General features: G+C 35.4%; 2 protein-coding genes and 1 pseudogene across 8 annotated transcripts; 1 reads left to right on the top strand and 2 right to left on the bottom strand.

The window, feature by feature from the left end:
* Positions 1-4,539: 4,539 nt before the first annotated feature.
* On the bottom strand, positions 4,540-5,174 carry LOC140862148 (protein CYPRO4-like; annotated as a pseudogene).
* On the bottom strand, positions 4,763-6,589 carry LOC140865464 (F-box protein CPR1-like). The gene has a single exon (XM_073270117.1). The coding sequence runs from the start codon at positions 6,577-6,579 to the stop codon at positions 5,422-5,424; it is 1,158 nt and encodes a 385-aa protein (XP_073126218.1). The 5' UTR covers positions 6,580-6,589; the 3' UTR covers positions 4,763-5,421.
* A 7,533-nt stretch (positions 6,590-14,122) lies between these two features.
* Positions 14,123-18,968, top strand: LOC140864018 (uncharacterized). 7 transcript variants are annotated; one of them, XR_012144087.1, is made up of 8 exons: positions 14,123-14,246; positions 14,508-14,655; positions 14,759-14,952; positions 15,060-15,167; positions 15,266-17,010; positions 17,458-17,530; positions 18,020-18,303; positions 18,675-18,966. XR_012144087.1 is itself a non-coding variant. In XM_073267890.1 (7 exons), the coding sequence occupies exons 2-7, from the start codon at positions 14,529-14,531 to the stop codon at positions 18,179-18,181; spliced, it is 2,409 nt and encodes an 802-aa protein (XP_073123991.1). In that variant the 5' UTR covers positions 14,123-14,246; positions 14,508-14,528; the 3' UTR covers positions 18,182-18,967. The 7 variants fall into 7 exon arrangements, 6 of the variants coding, with proteins under 6 accessions (XP_073123991.1, XP_073123992.1, XP_073123993.1 ...); XM_073267890.1 differs by having other exon boundaries at positions 18,020-18,967; XM_073267891.1 differs by lacking the exon at positions 18,675-18,966 and having other exon boundaries at positions 17,982-18,113.
* Positions 18,969-21,430: the final 2,462 nt, after the last annotated feature.

The raw sequence follows: 21,430 nt of genomic DNA, 5'->3' as shown, positions 1-21,430 counted from the left end.
ACCCATCGCACGCTAAACACTCCCCAAGAATCTAAAAGTGAACCTGGGGTCCCGATCGCTGACAATGCTTACAGGCACTCCATGAAGTCGAACGATCTCCTGAATGTACATCCGTGCCATGCGATCCACAGACTACACTCGGCTATAGGCAATGAAATGCGCTGACTTGGTGAGTCGGTCCACTACAACCCAGATAGCATCACAGTTCCTCGGGGATACCGGCAAATGGGTCACAAAGTCCATTGTGATAAACTCCCATTTCCATTCAGGAATAGGCAGACTGTGAAGCAATCCTCCAGGTCGTCGGTGCTCTGCTTTGACCTGTTGACACACCAAACATCTCGAAACAAACTGATAAACACTGCGTTTCATACCCTTCCACCAAAAACGAGTACGTAGATCCTTGTACATCTTGTTGCTTCCAGGATGAATACTCAACTTAGTGCGATGTGCCTGAGACAAAATCTCCTCTCGCAACTCTTCATCCTGCGGAATCACAAGCCTACCAGACAAACACAGAAAACCATCTGACTGATAATGAAATCCAGACGAGCTACCCTCGTTAGCTAGACGAGCTAAACGCTGGGTCTTCGAATCAGACATCTGAGCATCTCGGATCCGCGAATACAAGGTTGGCTCAGATAATATTGCAAACATCTGGATACTCTGCATACCTTTCTTATGCTTGAAGGTATAACCTGAAGTACAACAGTCACTGACCGCACTAGACATCGAACAAGTCTGAAGTGCGGATAGTCGCACCTTGCGACTCAAAGCATCAGCGGTAAGATTCCGGATGGTACTTAATCTCGCAATCATAGTCCTTAAGCAAGTCCATCCAACGTCTTTGCCTCATGTTCAACTCCGCCTGAGTGAACAAATACTTGAGACTCTTATGGTCGGTGAAGATCTCAAATTTCTCGCCATACAGATAATGACGTCAGATCTTCAAAGCGAATACAATGGCTGCTAACTCCAAATCGTGGACTGGATAGTTGTCCTCGTGAAGCTTCAGCTGTCTAGAAGCGTATGCGATCACATGACCATTCTGAGTCAGAACACAACCTAACCCCTGAAGAGAAGCATCAGTGTATACCACATACCCTCCAGATCCTGACGGTAATGCCAACACCGGCGCAGAAGTCAACCGCCGTCGAAGCTCACAGAAATTCTCCTCATACTCGGAGGATCACTCGAAGTCCACACCCTTGCGAGTAAGCTGCGTCAACGGTCGAGCTAGTTGAGAGAAGTTCAGAATGAAGCGACGATAATACCCTGCTAGACCACAGAAAACTACGGATCTCAGCAACTGTCATCGGACGCGACCAATTAAGTACCGCTTCAATCTTGCTTGGATCAACAGAAATCCCCTCCCTGGATATGATATGGCCAAGAAAGACCACTCTATTCATCCAGAACTCACACTTGCTCAGCTTGGCATACAACTGCTTATCTCGAAGAGTCTGCAGTACCAACCGCAAGTGAGAAACATGCTCTTCCGTATTACGCGAATACACCAAGATGTCGTCAATGAATACCACGAAAAACTTGTCCAAATACTCCCTGAAAACACGGTTCATCAGATCCATGAATATAGCCGGCGCATTAGGCAAACCAAATGGCATTACTAGAAACTCGTAATGCCCATAGCGAGTACGAAATGCAGTCTTGGCTACATCCTGATCACGGACTCTCAACTGATGATACCCAGATCTCAAGTCAATCTTAGAGTAAACTGGCGTGCCCTGCAGCTGATCAAACAAGTCATCAATACGAGGCAATAGATATTTGTTCTTCACAGTGACTCGATTCAGCTGCCGATAGTCAATGCACAGCCGCATCGACCCATCCTTTTTCTTTATAAAAAGAACAGGAGCTCCCCAAGGAGATACACTAGGACGAATGTACCCCTTGTCCAAAAGATCCTGTAGCTGATTCTTCAACTCACGCATCTCTGACGGAGCCAGACGATACGGTGCTCTAGAGATAGGCGAAGTACCCGGCATCAACTCTATGCCAAACTCGACTTCCCTAGCAGGAGGAAAACCCGGAATCTCATCAGGAAATACATCTGGAAATTCATCTACAACAGGAATGCTCTCTATCCCAATACTCTCAGCGGACAAATCAACTGCATAGATAAGGTAGCCTTCCCCGCCAGACTCTAGAGCTCGACAGGCTCTCAAAGCTGATACCAAAGGCATCGGGGGTCGCGCTCCCTCACCATAGAAAAACCAGCTCTCACTCCCCTCCGGATGAAAGCGTATTAATCTTTGATAGCAGTCCACTGAAGCTCGATAGGTAGTCAACATATCTATTCCCAGAATGCAATCAAAGTCGTCCATCGCCAGGACCATGAGATTCGCTAACAGAATGTTCCCTTCGAACTCTAAAGGGCAACCCATCACTAGACGCTTAGCCAAAGCAGATTGGCCCGTCGGAGTAGAAATAGACATCACTACGTCTAGTGCAATGCATGGTAACTTATGCCTCTTAACAAAACGTGCAAAAATGAAAGAATGAGATGCACCAGTGTCAATAAGTACAAGAGCATGTATACCATAAAGCAGAAATGTACCTGCGATGACTTTCTCATTCTCCTCCACTGCCTGATCATGTCTCAGGGCAAACACCTGGCCAGAAGCTCGTGGCCTCAAATGAGAACTCCCAGCAGGCTGTCCCTACGACCTCTGCTGTACGGTGGCCTGAGAACCAGCTCCTGAACCAGATAGTGTACAATCTCTCCGGACATGACCAGTCTCTCCACAACGGAAACAAGCTCCAGAAGCTCTACGGCACTTGTCGGATGGATGGTTCTTCCCACAGTGATCACACTTGTCCTTCTTATCGAAACGGACAACACCTCCAGAACCAGAGGAAGAAGTAAATCCAGACTTCTTGAAAGATTGGGCACGGGGACCCAAAGAACTAGCAGGCCTCGACTGAGGGAAAGACCTGTTCCGCCGAATGCTGTCCTCCGCCTGGTGACAACGGCTCACCAAACCCTCGTAGGACATGTCGTCGCCAACCGCCACACGGTCATGGATCTCAGGGTTAAGGCCCTGAAGGAACAGATTATACTTCATCCCAGAGCTGTCAGCAATCTCGGGGCAATAGGATAGCAGATCAAAGAACTTCTGCTGATACTCATCGATAGACATGGCTCCCTGTCGCAGACTCAGAAGCTCGACTGCCTTCGACTGACGGAGTGCAGGGGAAAAATACCGCTTTTGGAAAGCTGTGCGAAACTCGGCCCAGGTGGCCACTCCTCTCGCCGCAATAAAGGGTGCAGAAGTAAACCTCCACCACCTACGGGCACGCCCATCCAGAAGATAGCCAAGGGTCTCCATCTTCTGCTCCTCGGTGCAATGGAAAGTCTGAAAAGTCGTCTCCATGCGGTCTAACCAGTTCTCCGCATCCTTCGGAGACTCACCTCCAACTAAGGGCTTAGGACCCATAGCTAAGAATCGACGCACAGTGAAACGTTCGTCGTCATGATGACGATGACGCCGTTCTCGACGAGGCTCCCAGTCAGCATCACCCCAACGCCCACCAATACTGCCATGAGAACTCCGGTCTTCACGATCTGCCATTTACAAAAATACCTCAGGGTTACCTTATGCAGAGTCTAAATCCCAAGAATACTATGCATGCTCTGATACCATAAATGTAGTGACCCTTACCCGGATCACCTACTAACAGAGCTTAGGCATGCAAATGAATGCAGCATAAATCAATGACATATAAATCATGCAGTCACATAATACATGCATACTCAGTCAGGATATCTCGAACAGTACTTCCGTACCTCAAAACAGTGCAAGCTCTACCAACTCTAGGTCCACGCCTATAGTCTGCTCTACACTGCCAAATGATACTACTATCATTAAAGTGCTCTAAAAGCCTTAACTAAGCTATTGCATACTCCTAAATATTTATAGGAAGCAAAAGCTATACCTTCGTCCGTCGTTAGCCCTTTGATGTCGATGCCTCCAAAACTTGGGCACAACTCTGCTACGACTTCCGAACGCCTCGCCGACCGCCGGGTCAAGCCTAGGAAGGCTAGAACAACTCGAATAGGCTAGAAAGGAGAGGGAAATACTCGGAATTGGCAATTGGAAATAAAGCCCCGGCCCTTTATTTATAGACAACGATCGAAACTTCCGATCCTCGATCGGAACGTCCGAACCTCGATCAGAACGTCCGATCTTGCCATCGGAGCTTCCGAAGATCCTGATCTGTCACGTGTCTAAATATCACTTGTTGACTTCGGATAGGGGTGATCGGAGCTTTCGATCTAGCCAATCGTCATGCCTGACGTAATATGATCGGAGCTTTCGATCCTGATCGGAGCTTCCGATCTCACTTTCGAAGCTTCCGATCCGTCCGATACTAAATTGGTTTAATTAACACAATTAATCTCTTAATTACCAATTTCGGATACGGGGTACTATAGAAAAGCTTATGAGTTAATAAGACTAGTCAAATAATATACAAAATTGAATACAAAGCTGTAAGAAGAGATGCAAACAAGACTGCCTATGAATGATAAAGGTCACCAAAGATAAATGAAGTATGAAAATTCCAAAGCTCACATACCCACGAGAACTGAGCATTGCGAAACTTGTTGTTTGCCCAGGCCATGTGTGAATCTAGAGGATTTAACTTTAATAACCTCGGTGCCGAGATTCTATTCCCCATGAGACCAGCGAATCCAGTTTTTACCTTCCCATCCTTATCTGAAAACAGACTACATATGAGAATCAAGCATCAGTGGTTCCCAAGATCCATTTCCCATCATAGGTGACGTCCACATGAGTAATAGGCGAACCAAGTCCTGGAAATGCGGTTTTGGCCTGCCTCATAGAACTTATCGATTACAGCCTAATCATGCCATCAAGTGACCCGACCACAATGGATCCATCACCAGAGGTTGCAAAGCACTGAAATTAGTCCCCCCTTGAAAACTGATGCCCCTGAGTCCAATTCAATACAGGGGTGCTCCCGTTCACTATATTCTGGGCACTTCCTTTGCGATCACGCATATCCCATCGGCACAACCTATTGTCATCCAGGCCCAAGAAGGTTGCTCCCGAGGGATCCATGTCAGTCCCATCCTTCTCAAATCTCCACTCACTCACAACCCTCCCGGTTTCAACTCTATTTATAGGGATAGTATTAAGTAGATTTTAGTTCTTAGTCATTTTATCCGCTTAGTTAATATTTTGAAAAACTTCACCAAAACACATTTGTTCAACATCTAGTATCATAATGGCTAGTAATTTATGGAATCGGTAACAAATTTTAAGCATCAATCATATCACAATAAATATGATTGATTAAACATCACATAGGTGGAATTTTAGATTATTTAAATAAACATGTCTAATAAAATCAAACCCAGTGACAACTGCTGGTAATCTACTCATGCATGCCATCTCCTGGAATCACCATTTCCAAACTAATCAAACTTTCCTCGTAAACCATGGCTCTCGGTGACTTTTCACGCCCGTACAATTGAAATTCCTCGAACTTGTATTTGTGGAGTGCACAAGCTATCAACTGGCCATTCTCAGATTCACATAGCAACCACTCATCCCTCAGACACACAAGTGCGCAAGCAATGGAGTAAGGCCCGATGACGAACTGTTTCGTCCACGATCCCGTCACCCCGTATTCGTTCATCACCCAAATATCGACTAGTTGCGCCCCTTGTTTCGGTGGTTGATGCAAAACCATCGCGAGGCTCTCGTTTAACACCATCAGGCTCCGGTGGGATCGATTTATTTTGTCTAAATCGTCGGGATAGTCCATCACTCGAAAAGCATCGGTGCTCATGTCGAAACAAAGGATGGAATGCCCTGCTTGATTGTCAAGGGTCGCAGACCAGTGAATGGCGCCATTAAAAAAGAGCTGGAAACATGGAAACCACCAAACCATATCTAGAGGAAGTTGAGGATCAATCTGCCTCCATGAATTCGAGGCTGAATTGTACAAATCAATCCTCATCGTACAATTCAAAGGGTACTTGGACCTGTCGCGAAAGCGGCCCTTTCTATGACGGATTTCGCAGAATTGGACGAACTTGTAAGCACCGGTGTTTGGGTCAAATCCGAACCCATTTTCCAAATTTCTGGCAAGATAACCCTCTGGATACTCGATGTCCCGGGGAGGAAGCGGCCTGAATTGTCGCAATGCCGGATTGCACAAGACAACAGTTTCGCATAGTGAAACACAAACGAGCCCATTGCAAGGACCGTGAACTGTGACAGGCGCGTGAATGTATTCCAAATCATCCGGAATCGGGATCGACAGATCCGGCCAGATCGACGACGCTTGTGGAAAATCTGGATCGTGGAAGGAAAATACGTTCCTGCATCTGTCTTGGAGCAAGAAAGAGCGTTTCAAAAGAAGCACCCTCTGTTTCCCGTCGCGTTTGTGGTGCCGATCGATGAACATAGAGCTCCTGATCAAATCTCGCCATGATTTCGAAACGCTTTTGAATCTTTGTATGGATTTCACCGGAAGACGCACCAGTATTTCAATCACCACGTCCTCCGGCAAACCTTGGCTCGCCATCTCCGATCACTCTTTTGGTATTTGTTTTGCAAAGTACAATATTATTAATTAATTACTTATGCATACAATCTCAAGATTATTGCTATTATCATGTCACTTTTTTTTTTTTTTGAAATCATTATCATGTCACTTTAAAAATTGTATGTTTTATTATATTTGAAATTTATAATAATCTAAGTTTATGTTTGCAACCTCTAAAAAATAAATGATTATGCAGATTCTTTTAAAATAAGTGATTATTATGGAAATTTTCTTCAAATATGTGATTATATATATATATATATATATATATTTTGATGTGAGAACCCGCAGCCGCTACCTTCGGTGCGCACTGGGTAAACCTCCGTACTAACGCAATAGCCTGCAAACTACGTTAGCCATGTAAACCACACTAGGCAAGTCATGTGTGACAGGCTAGTTCAAGAAGGTGTTGGTAGAGAAAATCGAACTTCTGACATCTGGCCAAGAATTCACCTAATCCACCAACTTGGAAACCACCTTAGTAGCGCATGGTTCATTATATTTGGAATTGAACAATCTTGTTAATGAGATAAGTGGAATGAAAAAGCTTTTAAGTAATTTGATATCATAGGTCTAGAACATGATTGATTATGAATCTTTATAAATTTTGAAAATTCAATATTAATAGGTGATGGTCATATACATGAGTCAATCTTATTTATTTTAAGTTATTAATAAACGTTTGATACATTTTTTTTTTTTGACATATCGAGCAATCCCACAATTAGATGGTGTCAGAGTTCTTGATACATTAGAAATTTAATAAAATAAATAACTAGGAATATCAATATACAGATGGAATAAATTCCTTAAAAAAATTAGTAAGTGGATCTCTTCAGTGTTGATTCCAGATTTAAATAATAAGAGCGCTTGATTTATAATTAGATCATGAATATAGTATTCATTAAATAATCAATGAGACTTCACGGAAAAAAAATATAATTAAGGAGCTTAATATAAATTACCCATCTTTAATTATGAATCATTTATGAAGGATTGAATTATATGTAGTGACTATATCAATGGAGTATTCATTTTTGTTGATTAACTTTGTATCTATTTTTTTCAAGATAGCAATTTCAAGTTTGCAAGTGGAATAACTTTGGAATTAATAAAATTAATATATAAATTAAATAGTTTAATTTATTATCAATTTTATTGGAGAATGAAATTATGGGTCTATAGTTCTCTGTACTATGATAGAGAAAATATTCAATTTAAAAGAAAATAGTATTTAAATTACAAAAAAATTGTTTAAATATATGTATAAGCAAGCAACAGGTGCATCCAGACTCTGGTTTAAATTATGGATATTCACGTTTATTGAAGACAAAAATGTATGTATGATATACATGAGTAAATAAGATATGGAATGAGATATATTTGTGTATATATATAATTATAGATTTATTACTATTATTAAAGAGTTATTTTCACCAACCACCCCTGTGAAATATTGAAAATGCACACTTTTTCCCTGTGAAATTTTAATAGGCATCTTCAACCCTGACCTTTTAAAAAATTAGCACACTCGTCCCCTCAAATGAGTGATTGCTCATGCGACTGGACAAAGATTTTGATATTTTTTTTTGCACCAAATACCCCTATGAAATATTAAAAATGCATATTTGACCCCCGTGAAAATAATTTTTAAATTTATTCAACTCATAATACAAAATTTTTAATAAAATCCAATTATAAATATTTAGAAAATATTTTTTGTTTTATTATTTATTATTTTTTATTTTAAATTTATTATCATTAATTAATTATTTTTTAAAAAATATTATTATTTTATCCTATTATCATTATTTTATTAAATTCACTTTGTATTTCCAAATTTTTCATTAAACATGCATTCATAAACAAGTATTTAAATAATTTCAAGTACCAATATATTGAACTAAACTGATAAGTTTAAACATATTGTTTTTTCGATTTAGGATTATATATTATTGAACCAAAATTTAAATTTTTCGAGAATATGCATTGTACAATTTGTAATAAATAATAAAAAATAACTTGCTTTTATAATTTTAAATCGAAAAAGTAACATTCATAACTTATCATTTGGTTCAATATTTTTGTATTTTTAGATATTTAAATCCTTATTTATGAATCATGTTTAATGGAGAAGTTGAAAACACGAATTGATTTGATAAAATAATTATAAGGAGATAAAGTAATAATATTTTTTAAAAATAAATTAATTATAAATTATAAATTTAAAAATAAAAATAAATAAAATTAAAAAATTTTGGTACTTATCATTCACTTATCATTTTGATTTAATATTTTGGTACTTTTAGATATTTAAATCTCCTTTATGAATGCATTTTTAATGAAGAAGTTGGAAACAAGAAGAAAATTTAATAAAATAATGATAACAAGATAAAATAATAATATTTTTTAGAAAACAATTATATAATCATAATAAATTTAAAATTAAAAATAAAATTAATAAAACGAAAAGTATTTGCTAAATATTTTATAATAAAATTTTAATTAAAATTATGTATTATGGGTTGAATAGATTTAAAAATTATTTTCACAGGGGTCAAATATGCATTTTTAATATTTCACAGGGGTATTTGGTGCAAAAAAAAATATCAAAATTTTTGTCCAGTTGCATGAGGGGCGCGTGCGCAACAATCACTCATCTGAAGGGGCGAGTGTGCTAATTTTTTAAAAGATCAGGGTTGAAGATGCCTATTAAAATTTCACAGGGAAGAAATGTGCATTTTCAATATTTCACAGGGGTAGTTGGTGCAAATAACTCTATTATTAAATAAGAAGAAGAACATTTACTAACCGATTCGGTTTGGTAATGTGGTCTGTTTTTAAATCTATACTATTTATTAAAGTTAAACCCCTTTTACTAAAATAACTTTGGTATAATTGTGAAACACTAAAACCTTTTTTTAATTCTCAAAATACCCTCTAGCCATCTGATTATATATATTATATTTCTATTTACATTTAATTTTCTCTTATAATTATATCATTTCAATTTCAATTTCTGTTAATAATTTTATTTAAAAAAAAAACTGCTTTGTTATCTATCTAATTTTTATATGAAGCACACGCAACACATGCACCATGATCCGCTAATATTTCATAAATACCCATGCATCAACATCCACCATTTACACCGCATGTAAATCAAATTTTGGTTTTAATTATCCTCAAATTTTGGTATACATTATTCGATATTACCTCTCATAATATGTATCCTCTTTTGAATTTTTTTTATTTATCTCATACGGATTAAAATATCCCCACAATCAACATACTCATGTATATTCATCAAATTTTTTTAAAAAAACATAAAAATTAACACAAATTTTTATATGTATATATATATTGTATATATGTGTGTACGCAAGTGTACGCAACTCTCATGCATGGATACACTAGTATTTAATCAAAAAGGGGATAAAAGATTGATTTGTGAGGAAATAACACATCAATCATTCACTCACGTATCTCGAGGGAAGTGTACTCAAAGGTGGCGCTCCTGCTTCCTGTTTGCAGAGTGACCTGAGACTGAGAGAATCAGGGTTCCTTCTACCCTTGTGGAAGCACATGATTGGTCCAATCATGTTGGACCTACATAATTTAGACCAATCATAACACTCCATACCACCCATGGGGTATTATCCCATGGGTAGGTTCGAAATTAATACCCCATGGGTAGGTTCAAAATTTCCGAGAATCAGCATGTTCCTTGGTTAAAGCATCAGTTAAATATGAAAGTTGTAACATCCATGTGGAGACTCCAACATTATGTAGGGCAAAGATGAAATGTCATCATTTCCAAGGACTGAACACGTAGAAATGGTAAAGATGTGTATGTTAGGATCGAACATATGTGTAGAGGGGCGATGCATATAAAATTTAAAATATTTTTGAAACTTTTGCGACAATTAAGTTGAGTTACCAGCTCAATTATCTAGTTTTTCTTAACAAAAACTTAATGCGAGAACAGAACTGGAAAGTGCGGAAAACTTTCACATATAAAGTTTGAGCTGGTTACTAAGGCAGATCAAAAAGCAGTCAAGCAAATAACACATGCATAGATTTTTATGGGAGTTTGAAGTCTAAGCTTCTACGTCTCTCTTTATTCTGTTTCTAGAATGATTTAGACTAGAAGATTTTGATTTATACAGCCACTTGTACAAACCCAATCCAGCCGACTCTTCGATTCGAACTCCTAGCAAATTGTCTTAACTAGACTCTATCTCAAATGATCAGAACTAGTACTTTTAAATAGAGTTACAACAATAAATAAAAAGTTATTATGATCTTCCAAAGCTTGGAGATGCAGCACGTGTGACTTTGAGGGAGAAGGATGATGGATGTTGTTTGTTGGATAGTTTAGTGTGTGTAGAGGGGGGGAGTAAATACACCACTTGAAAATTTCTTCTGCAAATGATTAGTTCAGTTTAAGACGTCAACTGGATTACTCTTTCTTGATTGTCTATATCAATCAACCAACAAAGTTAATGTGCGGAAAGAGGTCGACTGACATATTGAACACAATAAAGTTGGCCCGACTGAAATGAAATTAACACAAGATATGTTTCTCAATGTTCGGAGAATAAAGACTCTCACGTCACCTTTTCTTTCTTTTGGAAAGGATTCACTAGAATATTTGAGTATTACAAGTGATTTGCAAGACTCGATTCAGTAAAAACTTAGCACTGTCTCAGCTAAAACTCCTAGCACTTAACTCAATACAATATACAGTCCTCGACTGGTTTACAAATACAAAGTCTATACTCTTAAACTTAGCAAAAAATGATCATAATTGATCATATGTATAACTTGAAATAGTGTGGTATATGAGTTGTTGTAAACTCGTAATATTTAAAGTACAACTTAAAGGTTGAATGTAAAGATAGCTTACAATGCGTAAGAGTTGGAGAGGGTTCTTAAATTTTAACTGATCTTCAAACCTATTTATATGCACTGATCTTGAACGGTCAAAAATCCGTTCAAAAGTATCTGTTGCTCACAAATTTATCCGTTTCTTTGTCTGATAGTCTCCAGGGAACAAATTCTGAAAGATAGTACAATTATGTCCACTCACACTGTTGCGGCGTCTACAATGTACTATTGTCCTTTTCCAAAAATAATAAAAGTCCATTTTTGAATTATTCTGATAGTATTGGGAATGTTTAGAAACTGAGACTGACATTCTTGAATATCCTTGATATGTGTCATTCATCCATAACTTCAGTTTAGATCAATTTAGTTGAGCAGCCTTGACTAGTCAAGAATGTCTTCCATACATGGTTTATTCAGGGTGCTATGATCAGTCGTAGTCTTTAGTTGTCAAATACTCGCTATGTTCCAGTCTTGGATTCCTTGAAGGATTAGTCTTCTAGTCCAGTTGAGTATATACAGTTGCAGTTCAAAGAATAGTTCACTGACTTCAATAGATTGTCCAGTTGAGTAATTCTTGTTCAGTTGTCTAAAATTGCCCCGTTACTTAGTCTCTTATTTTTGCTTTAACACCAAAATTCGATAATTGATTTTCCAACACTGTCTGTTATCGGTGCCATGAGGCTGCGAATGTTTTGTCGATGAAATGACACGGTGGTTGCCGCTTGTTCTAGTCTGTGATTGTGCTGTCGGTGTACATTCGAAGCAACGGTGGCGTTCAGTGCTTGTTGCAAGTCTGGATGAGAGTGTTGGTTTCGATGGTACTTGACTACTTGGTAGCTTGTGGAAACAATGGGTGTTATGGTGTTGGTGGCTAGCTAGGGGTTCTATTTTTTTAATGTGTTGATTGATTATTTGATTTATAGAGGTTTTACTGTCTTTGTCAACCAGTAACATATTATTTTTAGCATAAAAAATCAATTTTTTTATTTTTAATATGGATAAATAATTAAAATGTTTTTGTTAATTTAATTTAAGTATTTTTTTAAATTTAAATATCTAACACTTATTATCATTATTTAAAGAATATGGAGCGACCCCAATTCATATTCGCATTGAGAAGTAATACCATTGATATATCTCATTATCTATATTTGTATGAGTGAATTCGATCTATATCTACGATGATAATTAACGTTTTTGACATAAAAATTAATATTTTTATATGAATTCGACTCACAAAAGTTTTTAGAGTAAAATGTATTTTGGTACACGAACTATTGGTGAAATGTCATATTGGTACACGAACTATTGAAAATGACTTAATTGGTACATGATCAAATTAAAAGGTCAATTTTACCCTTAATATGAATTAATATTATATTTATTAATTTTAAAAGAGTAAAATGTATTTTGATACATGAAATATTGGTAAAGTGTCATATTAGTACACAAATTATTAAAAATGGCTTAATTGTTACATGATCCAATTAAAAGTTTAATTTTACTCTTAAGAGGAATTAATATTATATTGATTAATTTTAAAATATCGTATTTATTTAAAAATTAATTATATATATAATGATAAACAATTTTTAAGTCAAATTATACAACAAATATTATAATATATTGATATGATAAAAATATATATCACTGAAGTCTGTTGATCTTATGTTTAAATGATTGAAACAAACATAATCACCATTTTAGTTTTTCAAAATTTAGTATAAAAATTTTCAACATTAAAGATTAGATCATGAAAAAACAAATATCACAAAAAAAATCTCACTCATTATCTCAATTTACGTAGTTCTAATAACCCAAATTTTTTTTACTCGATTTAATAATTTTTAATTTTATATTTTTTTACTCGCACTTAAATTAAATATAAATAAATAAATATGTATTTAATTATATTTTATTGTTATTAAATATATTTTAGTCTTGCATATGATTTATTTATTGAGTTTGTAATTTTATTATTATATTATATAATTTATATCAATTTTTTTAAATGGATAATTATTTACATAGATATCAAAAAATACCATTTTATTTTATATTATTAATATTTTAAAAATATAAATAATTTATTAATGAGTAAAATATAAATATATTATAAAAATATTAAGATACTTATTTTTTATTATTTTTAAATTAATATAAATTTTAATTTACAATAAATAAAAATTAATTTAAAAAATAAAATGTACACTTAGTTTAATTTATTATTAAAAATAATTGAACTTAAAATCAATTACTAAAGGATAAATTAAACTTTATAGTTAAATCATGTACCAATTAAATCATTCTCTTATAGTTCGTGTACCAAATTGACATTTTACATATAGTTCGTGTATCAAAATAAATTTTACTCAATTAATTTTTAAATAAATATGATATTTTAAAATTAATAAATATAATATTAATTTCTATTAAGGGTAAAATTGACCTTTTAATTGAATCATGTACCAATTAAGTCATTTTCAATAGTTCGTGTATTAATATGACATTTTACCAATAGTTCGTGTACAAAAATACATTTTACTTAAAGTTTTTATGTTATTTTTAATTTTAATAAATTTAATGAATTTTGAATCAATTTTTTAAAAATTCGAGTAAATAAAATTATTATGTAATCTTTCCTCTGAAAATTCGCTCTTTTCCCTCTCCGAACACTGGGCGGCGGGGGAGCGGCAAAACCTTTGCTCCGGCGAATAAAGGTTTAATCGACACCTTCATATTCTTCTGTTCTTCCGGTGATTTCCTTATCCTCTGTGGTTTTTATTATTAATAATTATAATTAAAATGCTCTTTTTAATTGTTTTTGCATTTTTCTTCACGTATTGTATTTGTATACGTTTCTTTGAATTCCTTGCGTATAAACCAATATTTTGATGACGATAAATCGATTCTCGTTCATATTTTTGACATACATTGTTATGATTCTATTCCCAATTTGCACACTCCCTGACGTAAACCCATGAGTACAATTTTCTGAGCAGCTTGTGAAATTTCAGGCTAGAAAAATCAACAACCATATGGCGTCTGAAGATTCGAAGCACTCCTTTTCGGGTTTCCGTTCTTCCTCTGCTTCTAATCTTCCACATTTGTGGGCCATTGAAGTATTAGCACGCTCAAACCGAGCTGATGTATCTCTTTTACTTGGTAAACATCATGATGCTTTTTAGTTTTTGATGGAAAGTGTTATTGGTAATTTTTGTCATGAGTAATTGGCAATCTTAAGAGTTTTATGTCAATTGTACCATAGATTTGGTTAAGAAGACCCCAGAAATACTTGAGGATATCGGTAAAAACGCGAGAGAATGGGTGTCCTTGAGAGTTTTGGAGAGTTTATATGATCAAGGAGTTCGTGCAAATTCTGTAACTTTGTCTCCAGCCAAAAGAATTGGATTTGATCCGTCTGAGCAATGTGAAGATGTCCTGAAACGAATATTACCAGAGGTACTAGTTTATTGAAATAAAGGTTTTTTTTTTCTGGACATGATACTTCTCAAAATTGCCTTGTCAATTAGTGCCAGCAGTATTGATAATCCCAGAATTGTGGACAGACATCTGTGTCAGATTTGAAAACAGCTGGACTAGAGATGTTGAAATGGGACTTTCAGCCCTTTATTGTGCATAAAAGATCTAGCTTGGCTAAATGTTCCTTACAAAAGGTGAATGATACTCTTTCACCCTGGTCTACACATTAAATTGATTGAGGTACTCTGACTCACCTCTGCTTCTAATTTTTCTGGGGTTCCTTGTAAAACAGCTGAAGGATGCAATTCTTATAGGTAGCCATCCTCTCTCTGCATCTCTAAAGGAACAAAGTGGTTTGTTGGGTGGGAACCAAACTGAAGATAAAGTCCCAGAGGAAGAAAGTAACAACAATGATATTACAACAAAACCCAAGGGAAGTAATACAAACACTCAAATTGGTGCAGCAAATGATCAATTGAATTCTTCCACTCTTGCAGATTGCAGCAACCCCTTCTACAAAAATAGACCCAATCAAAACTCGTTACTGTCTAAGAGGAAAAGAAGTACCGCCGTCGAGAGTATGCAGTTGACAGATACATCTATGGCAACTGTGCAACACAGTGAGGGAGAACTATGCACATTAGGAAAGAAATCTCATGTCGTGGGCCCAGGGAAAAATGGTTCCTTTAGGGATGATAATAATGAGCATACTTCATTGAAGAGGCATGCTGATCCTGATGAAGTTTTGCCTTGTCAAGAGCAGGTTCATAATTTTGTGCCAGATGACACATCTAAAGAGGACGGTGGAGGCTTACATCTGTTGGCAAATGCAGTGTCAATATTCGGGCAAAACAGTGAAGGAGATATCAGTGGCTCATGGGAAAAAATTAATGTTCGAGGCATGGGGACTAATTTACCTTCTAGAGTATATAATAACAATCAAACTTCCACAGAAAGTGTTACTGGTTTGGATGAAATTTTACCTTGTGAAAAGCATGCGCATCATTGTGACGCTGACATTCCAAATGAAGCACTTACTGAGGAACAGGAGCAAGATCATGATGTTAAGGATGCGGAAGGTGACAAAGAAGGTGCCTCTGAGCGAAAAACACGTAAAGGCATGGAACCTCAGCAAAATATTCAGAGAAATGTTTGTGAAACCGAATATGGCAACACTTTCTGTGGTAATGATGTATATTCTGATGATATGACTGATCTCACCAGACAAAAGAATGCTTTTTTCCTCTCAGAATTCACCCACACCCAAGATTCTTTGGAAAAAGTTGATTGGAGAGAGTCAAGTCGTTGCATCAAATGTAATAAGAGTGGGAAATTATTGATATGTAGTTCTAACTCCTGCTCTTCAGCGATTCACGAGGGCTGTTTGGGTTCTGATGCAATCTTTGATAAAATGGAAGAATTTCACTGTCCATTTTGTGCATACTCTCTGGCACTCTCAAAGTACTTGCAAGTTAAGGCAAAGGTCTCTTTGGCAAGAAAGGACTTGGCTACCTTTCTGTCTTGGGGAAGCAGAAAACAATCAAAGGGAAAGTTTTGTATGTCACATGGGATAGTTCATGATCATTTAGAACAGGATGATGATTTGCACAAAAGTGAACTACAGGCCAGGGGGGTTAAAGTCAATATGCATCATTGCAGGAAAAAAATTGAAGGTAAAGAGGTAGGTCCTTCGGTGTCGAGTTCTGGTGGCAATCCCCCTCAAGGTGTAGCATCAACCAATGAGCTGACAAAAGATTTGAATAAAGACAAACAAGGAGAAGGGATGGGGCAAGAATCTCAATCTCCTGGAGTTCATGGACAAAACCAAGTGGCTGCAATTGCAAATCGTATATCTCAGGGTAAAAATACCGGGCACAGATCAAAGAAGGAAGTTCCGTGTCCTTCTGACTCAGACAGTGAAAGCACATCCTTACCAATTAATGAGTATACTGATGAAGATGAAATATCTGGAGAGGGAAGTGAGGATTCTGATTTTTCCAAGTACTTCATAAGCATCCGAAAGCACAAAAGACAAAGGTGAACTTTTCCTGAAAACTATTACAATTAGCAGTTGAGGCTCTTATTTTAGGTCGTCTTTTATGGCTAATTGTTATTTACGGTATGTTACTTGTTCTAGTTAGAAATTAATTGGTGATTAAATTTTAAAATCATGTTTGGGTAATCAAGATGTTGTATGAACTGCAATTCCTCTCCATTTGATCCAAGTTTTACTTGTGATATCATGTCTATATTACACATCAATGTCCACTAGTTTTTTATTTACTGAATCTTGGAATTTATCTATTTTTTATTCTAGATAAGTTTTTTACGTGCTAAGCTATTTTCTTTGAAAGAAAAGCTATAATTAGAAATGCTTAGCAAGGAAACTCAAAAACCAATAAAAGTGGACGTATTATGAAACTTCATTGATAATGTATCTGCTTGAATTTACCTGAAACAGATGATTTTTGTTGCCCTCTGCAGTTCAAATCCTGGAAGACCTCAATTGAGGCGGAAAAGAGTCCCATGGACGATCGAAGAGGAACTGACATTGAAGGTAAGATTTCCATTTTCCTCTATCTGAATGGTGCTTCTAAATTTTGAAGCCTATCTTCGAAACAGTACACAGAACTGAAGAGAGGAGGAGTGCAAATATCTTTATTCTTTAATGGAAGTATAAAGTTACTTTCAGGTCCTACTTCCTAGTACTGTGTGCTATATTAATATCACTAGAACCAAAGTTGTCTGGTCTCAACTGGACTACATTACCAAGTGTGGACCAAATCTCAATAGGAATAGTATCGGGAAATAAAAGATCAAAACTTTCCCACAATATGGCAAGCAATTACTGAGTATCTCCTTGCCAGTTGTTTTGTGTCATCATCTAGGTTTTTGCAGAAGAAAAAATCTGGACCGTTGCTGCTAGAACTTCAGTTTTAGATAGGTTAAAATGTGTTGTTTTCGTCCTCGTCCTAACACGCAAGTTTTTTTCTTGTTCTTTTTCGAAGTAGTAGTTGAAGTATCTTGCTGGTTTTCTCTGCAACAGAATGGGATGCAGAGATTTTGTGGGGATCAAAGTAAAGTTATTCCATGGAAGAAAATTTTGGACTATGGGGAAAATGTTTTCCACGAAAGCCGTACTACAGTAGACCTTAAAGATAAATGGAGGAACGTCAAGAAGCTCCTTGGAAACGCTCCATCCATCTAATGAGGATGCACGGGTGACATAATCATTGGGTCGAGCCCAGTGACGAAATCATGGAAAGGAAACTTCAATGAGCTTGTAGTTTTGTTATAAGCAATGGTTACCATGGCGTATGGCTTTTTTTGGTACTCTCTTAACTATTTATTGATGCTCAAGGTTATTTTTGTTAGCCAAGTAGTGTCTATCGACTAAACCTTTCATATATAAAGGTGCCCGACATAGTGACATGTATTTACAATGTGCATATACCGTTCAGTGAGATATATCAAACAGAGTTGCTGCAATGTATCTTGAACCTTTAACTACTGAATATCTTCCCCCCTATCAGTCCCTTCTTAACTTTCTGCCAAAGCTTTAGCATAAACCCTCTTGACCCTGTACTCTCCTTTGTGCTTTCCCGCACGCTGCCGCTTGTTTTTGGGCAGGAAATCTTCTTCGTCTTTGCGTTCTCTTTATATATTTGTTTCAAACGGTTGACGTGGAAAGGCGACTTCAGGTAAAATGAACGGGGAGATGAAACACCATTTGATGCACGAATGGCTCGGTTAAGCTGTTTGGTGATGTCTTTGAGTTCGTATGAGTCGAGGAGGTTGCTGCCATTGTAATTTGGGCTTAGTTTGTAAATGGGAGTGAGCGTATATGCAGGAGAATTGGTTGATTTGACATCCATTGAAACTCCTCTTTTGCATTGTTTTGAGTAGCTTTTATGTGTTGTTTTTTTCGGCTCTATTTTGTTGATTGTGAATGAGACGTGCTTTGTAAATACCGTTATTGTCCCTAGATTGTATCTTGGGTCTAACTATGCTCACATTGTTTTTAACGGTTTTTGTTGGTGATTTAGATGGACTCTGCTAGGGGTTATGCAACAATCAACTTGTAAATTTAACTTACCGCAGTATTAAAAAGTTTAAAACTCACAACTTGTATACATACCAGAACTTAATATGATTCGAATAAGTTTATCGTCTCATACTCAAGTCTAAGAAAGAAAAAAATTATCGCTTTAATCGAAACAAACGACCAAACCAAATTAAATCGAAAATTTGGTTTGATTTAATCGATCAATCCAATTTAATCGATTCAATTTCGGCTTTCAATTTTTTTTAAAAAAAAGTTAAACCGATAAAATCGATATTTTTATTTACATGAAAAAGTAATATATTGAGGATTGGTGTTGCGCTTTCCTATAATAATACAAAAACAGAAATAAAAATAAATTAAAAAAAAAATTGTAAATAGTGGATAGGAAATTGGGAGGATGCATGTGGAGGTTGTTGGAAGGAGTGAGAAGTGGGAAGGAAGTTGAGAGAGGGAGAGTGTGATGAGGGGTATAAAAAAGAATAAACAGGTAAAAATTCACCATGACACCATAATCAGTTGGTATAGGGTGCTTAGACTTAATAATATAGTAAAATATGTTGTTCTTTTTTCACTTTAATTTCGCTTGCATCCTCGTTATGTTTTCGGTTGATCAAGTATTGTATGATTCACATGTACTCGTTTACTCTTAATCTTGAATTTGAGAACTTCACCACTTTAACAGTTTGGGCGTGCAATTATTCGGTTAAACCAAAAAAACCGAATTAAAAAAAATGGGTTTGGAAATTTAAAATATTCGGTTAAACCAAATTAATATAAATCTTTAATTTAAATTTTATATGGGCCATAAAATTTAAATGAGGAAAGCCCAATTCCAAATATTCAACCCAACCCTATGTATCATACATGTTTCAATGGCTTACCTTATTTTGCCCTAGTTCAGAATTCAGATCTCTTGAACTAGAATTACGAGTATAGATTCTTGTGTATTATGAGTATAGATTCTTGTGTGTGTCAACCAACCGTGTTAACCTCTGTGCCCACCGTGTATAAAATACTCAACTATTGTATATGATGGGTACAGAGATTGACACGATTGGTGGACAGCATAGCAAAACTCCTAAGTGTAATAGCATAAATGCTTACGTATAATGTATTCTTTTACTTTTCAAATTGTTGATTTTCAGTTTATGATTTTTAATAAGATGAAATTTTTTAACCATTTGTGTATTTATGATATATTTAGAATGATGAATAATTAATTTTTTAAAAAAATATCACTTGCTTTATCGAAAAAAAATTGAAATAAATTAATTATAGATGTCCTTCCGCCCATTCTTTATTAATTAATATTAATATTAATATATATATATATATATATTAATATATATATATATATATCCACCAGACGAAATCTGCATAATAAATGTGATGCTGGGTGAAATTGAAAAATTAATTTGGTGTGAGTGGTCATACCAAAACAAATTCTCTAATAGATTTATTTAATTATTATAATATAATAGTAACATGATATAGTAAGTAAATATATTTATTTAGTCATTGAAATGTGACTTCCATGCTTATTTTAACCAATAGATTTTTTTATTTGACACCAATCCAATTTAAATGAATAATTTATATATATATATATATATATATAGTTTTTCTATTTTGCACACCTATCATGTCCGTCTATCATGCCCATCAATAATGTGACTATTTTATTGGATGTGATAAGATAAAATAGAATAATGGCATATGAATTGAAGATGCAACGTGATGTTCAAAATATTAGATGAATTAATCAATCATACAAAATTATTGCAAAAGCCATGTAATTAATAAATCAATATAATTAACAATCTAAAAATTAGATTTAGACATTTATAAATGCGACCTGGTTGAATTTTTTATAAACTATCGGTTTGGATACAGAAGTTGGAAGGTTAAATTAAAAAGCCTTTAAATAAGTTCAAAATTTTAAGTGTTTTTATTTTAATTTTAAAAAAACATAAGCGATTTTGATGTTTAGATAAATGTCAAAAATAATTTTATTTAAAATTTTAAATATGGTTAGAAGCAAAACCCAAAAAAAAAATAAAATTCTAGCTTTTAAATTTTTTTTCAAGTGTTTTTTTTTTAAAATGACTTTTCTAACCAAACACAATAACTTCATGAAAAGTATTTTTTTTTTTTTTTAAAGAAAAATGGTTTTATCACCTCAGCTTCTCAAACCAAACGGACTCTAATTGCAAAAAAGTGGTCGTGATTGGTTTAGTTTTTATTTTATGTTACAATTGATAATCAAGTCATCTCAAATATATAAACTCTCATATAAAATTAAAATATGATTGAAAACATATTTTACAAATAATTTTTTTTATTTTAATTTTTTAAAAAATCCGTTCAAGAAATAATTGTACTTTTTTGTGA

This window comes from Henckelia pumila, chromosome 4 (assembly GCF_033568475.1).
Source record: "Henckelia pumila isolate YLH828 chromosome 4, ASM3356847v2, whole genome shotgun sequence".
Taxonomy (NCBI): domain Eukaryota; kingdom Viridiplantae; phylum Streptophyta; class Magnoliopsida; order Lamiales; family Gesneriaceae; genus Henckelia; species Henckelia pumila.
The sequence above is the reverse complement of the archived record's forward strand: the minus strand, read 5'-3'. Positions and strand labels throughout refer to the sequence as shown.

Coding starts and splice junctions, on each gene's coding strand:
- LOC140865464 (XM_073270117.1), bottom strand. CDS start 6,579: ATGGCGAGCCAAGGTTTGCCGGAGGACGTGGTGATTGAAATACTGGTG.
- LOC140864018 (XM_073267890.1), top strand. CDS start 14,529: ATGGCGTCTGAAGATTCGAAGCACTCCTTTTCGGGTTTCCGTTCTTCC. Junction 14,953..15,059: donor TGAAACGAATATTACCAGAG/GTACTAGTTTAT, acceptor AATTGTGGACAG/ACATCTGTGTCAGATTTGAA. Junction 17,011..17,457: donor CGAAAGCACAAAAGACAAAG/GTGAACTTTTCC, acceptor TGCCCTCTGCAG/TTCAAATCCTGGAAGACCTC.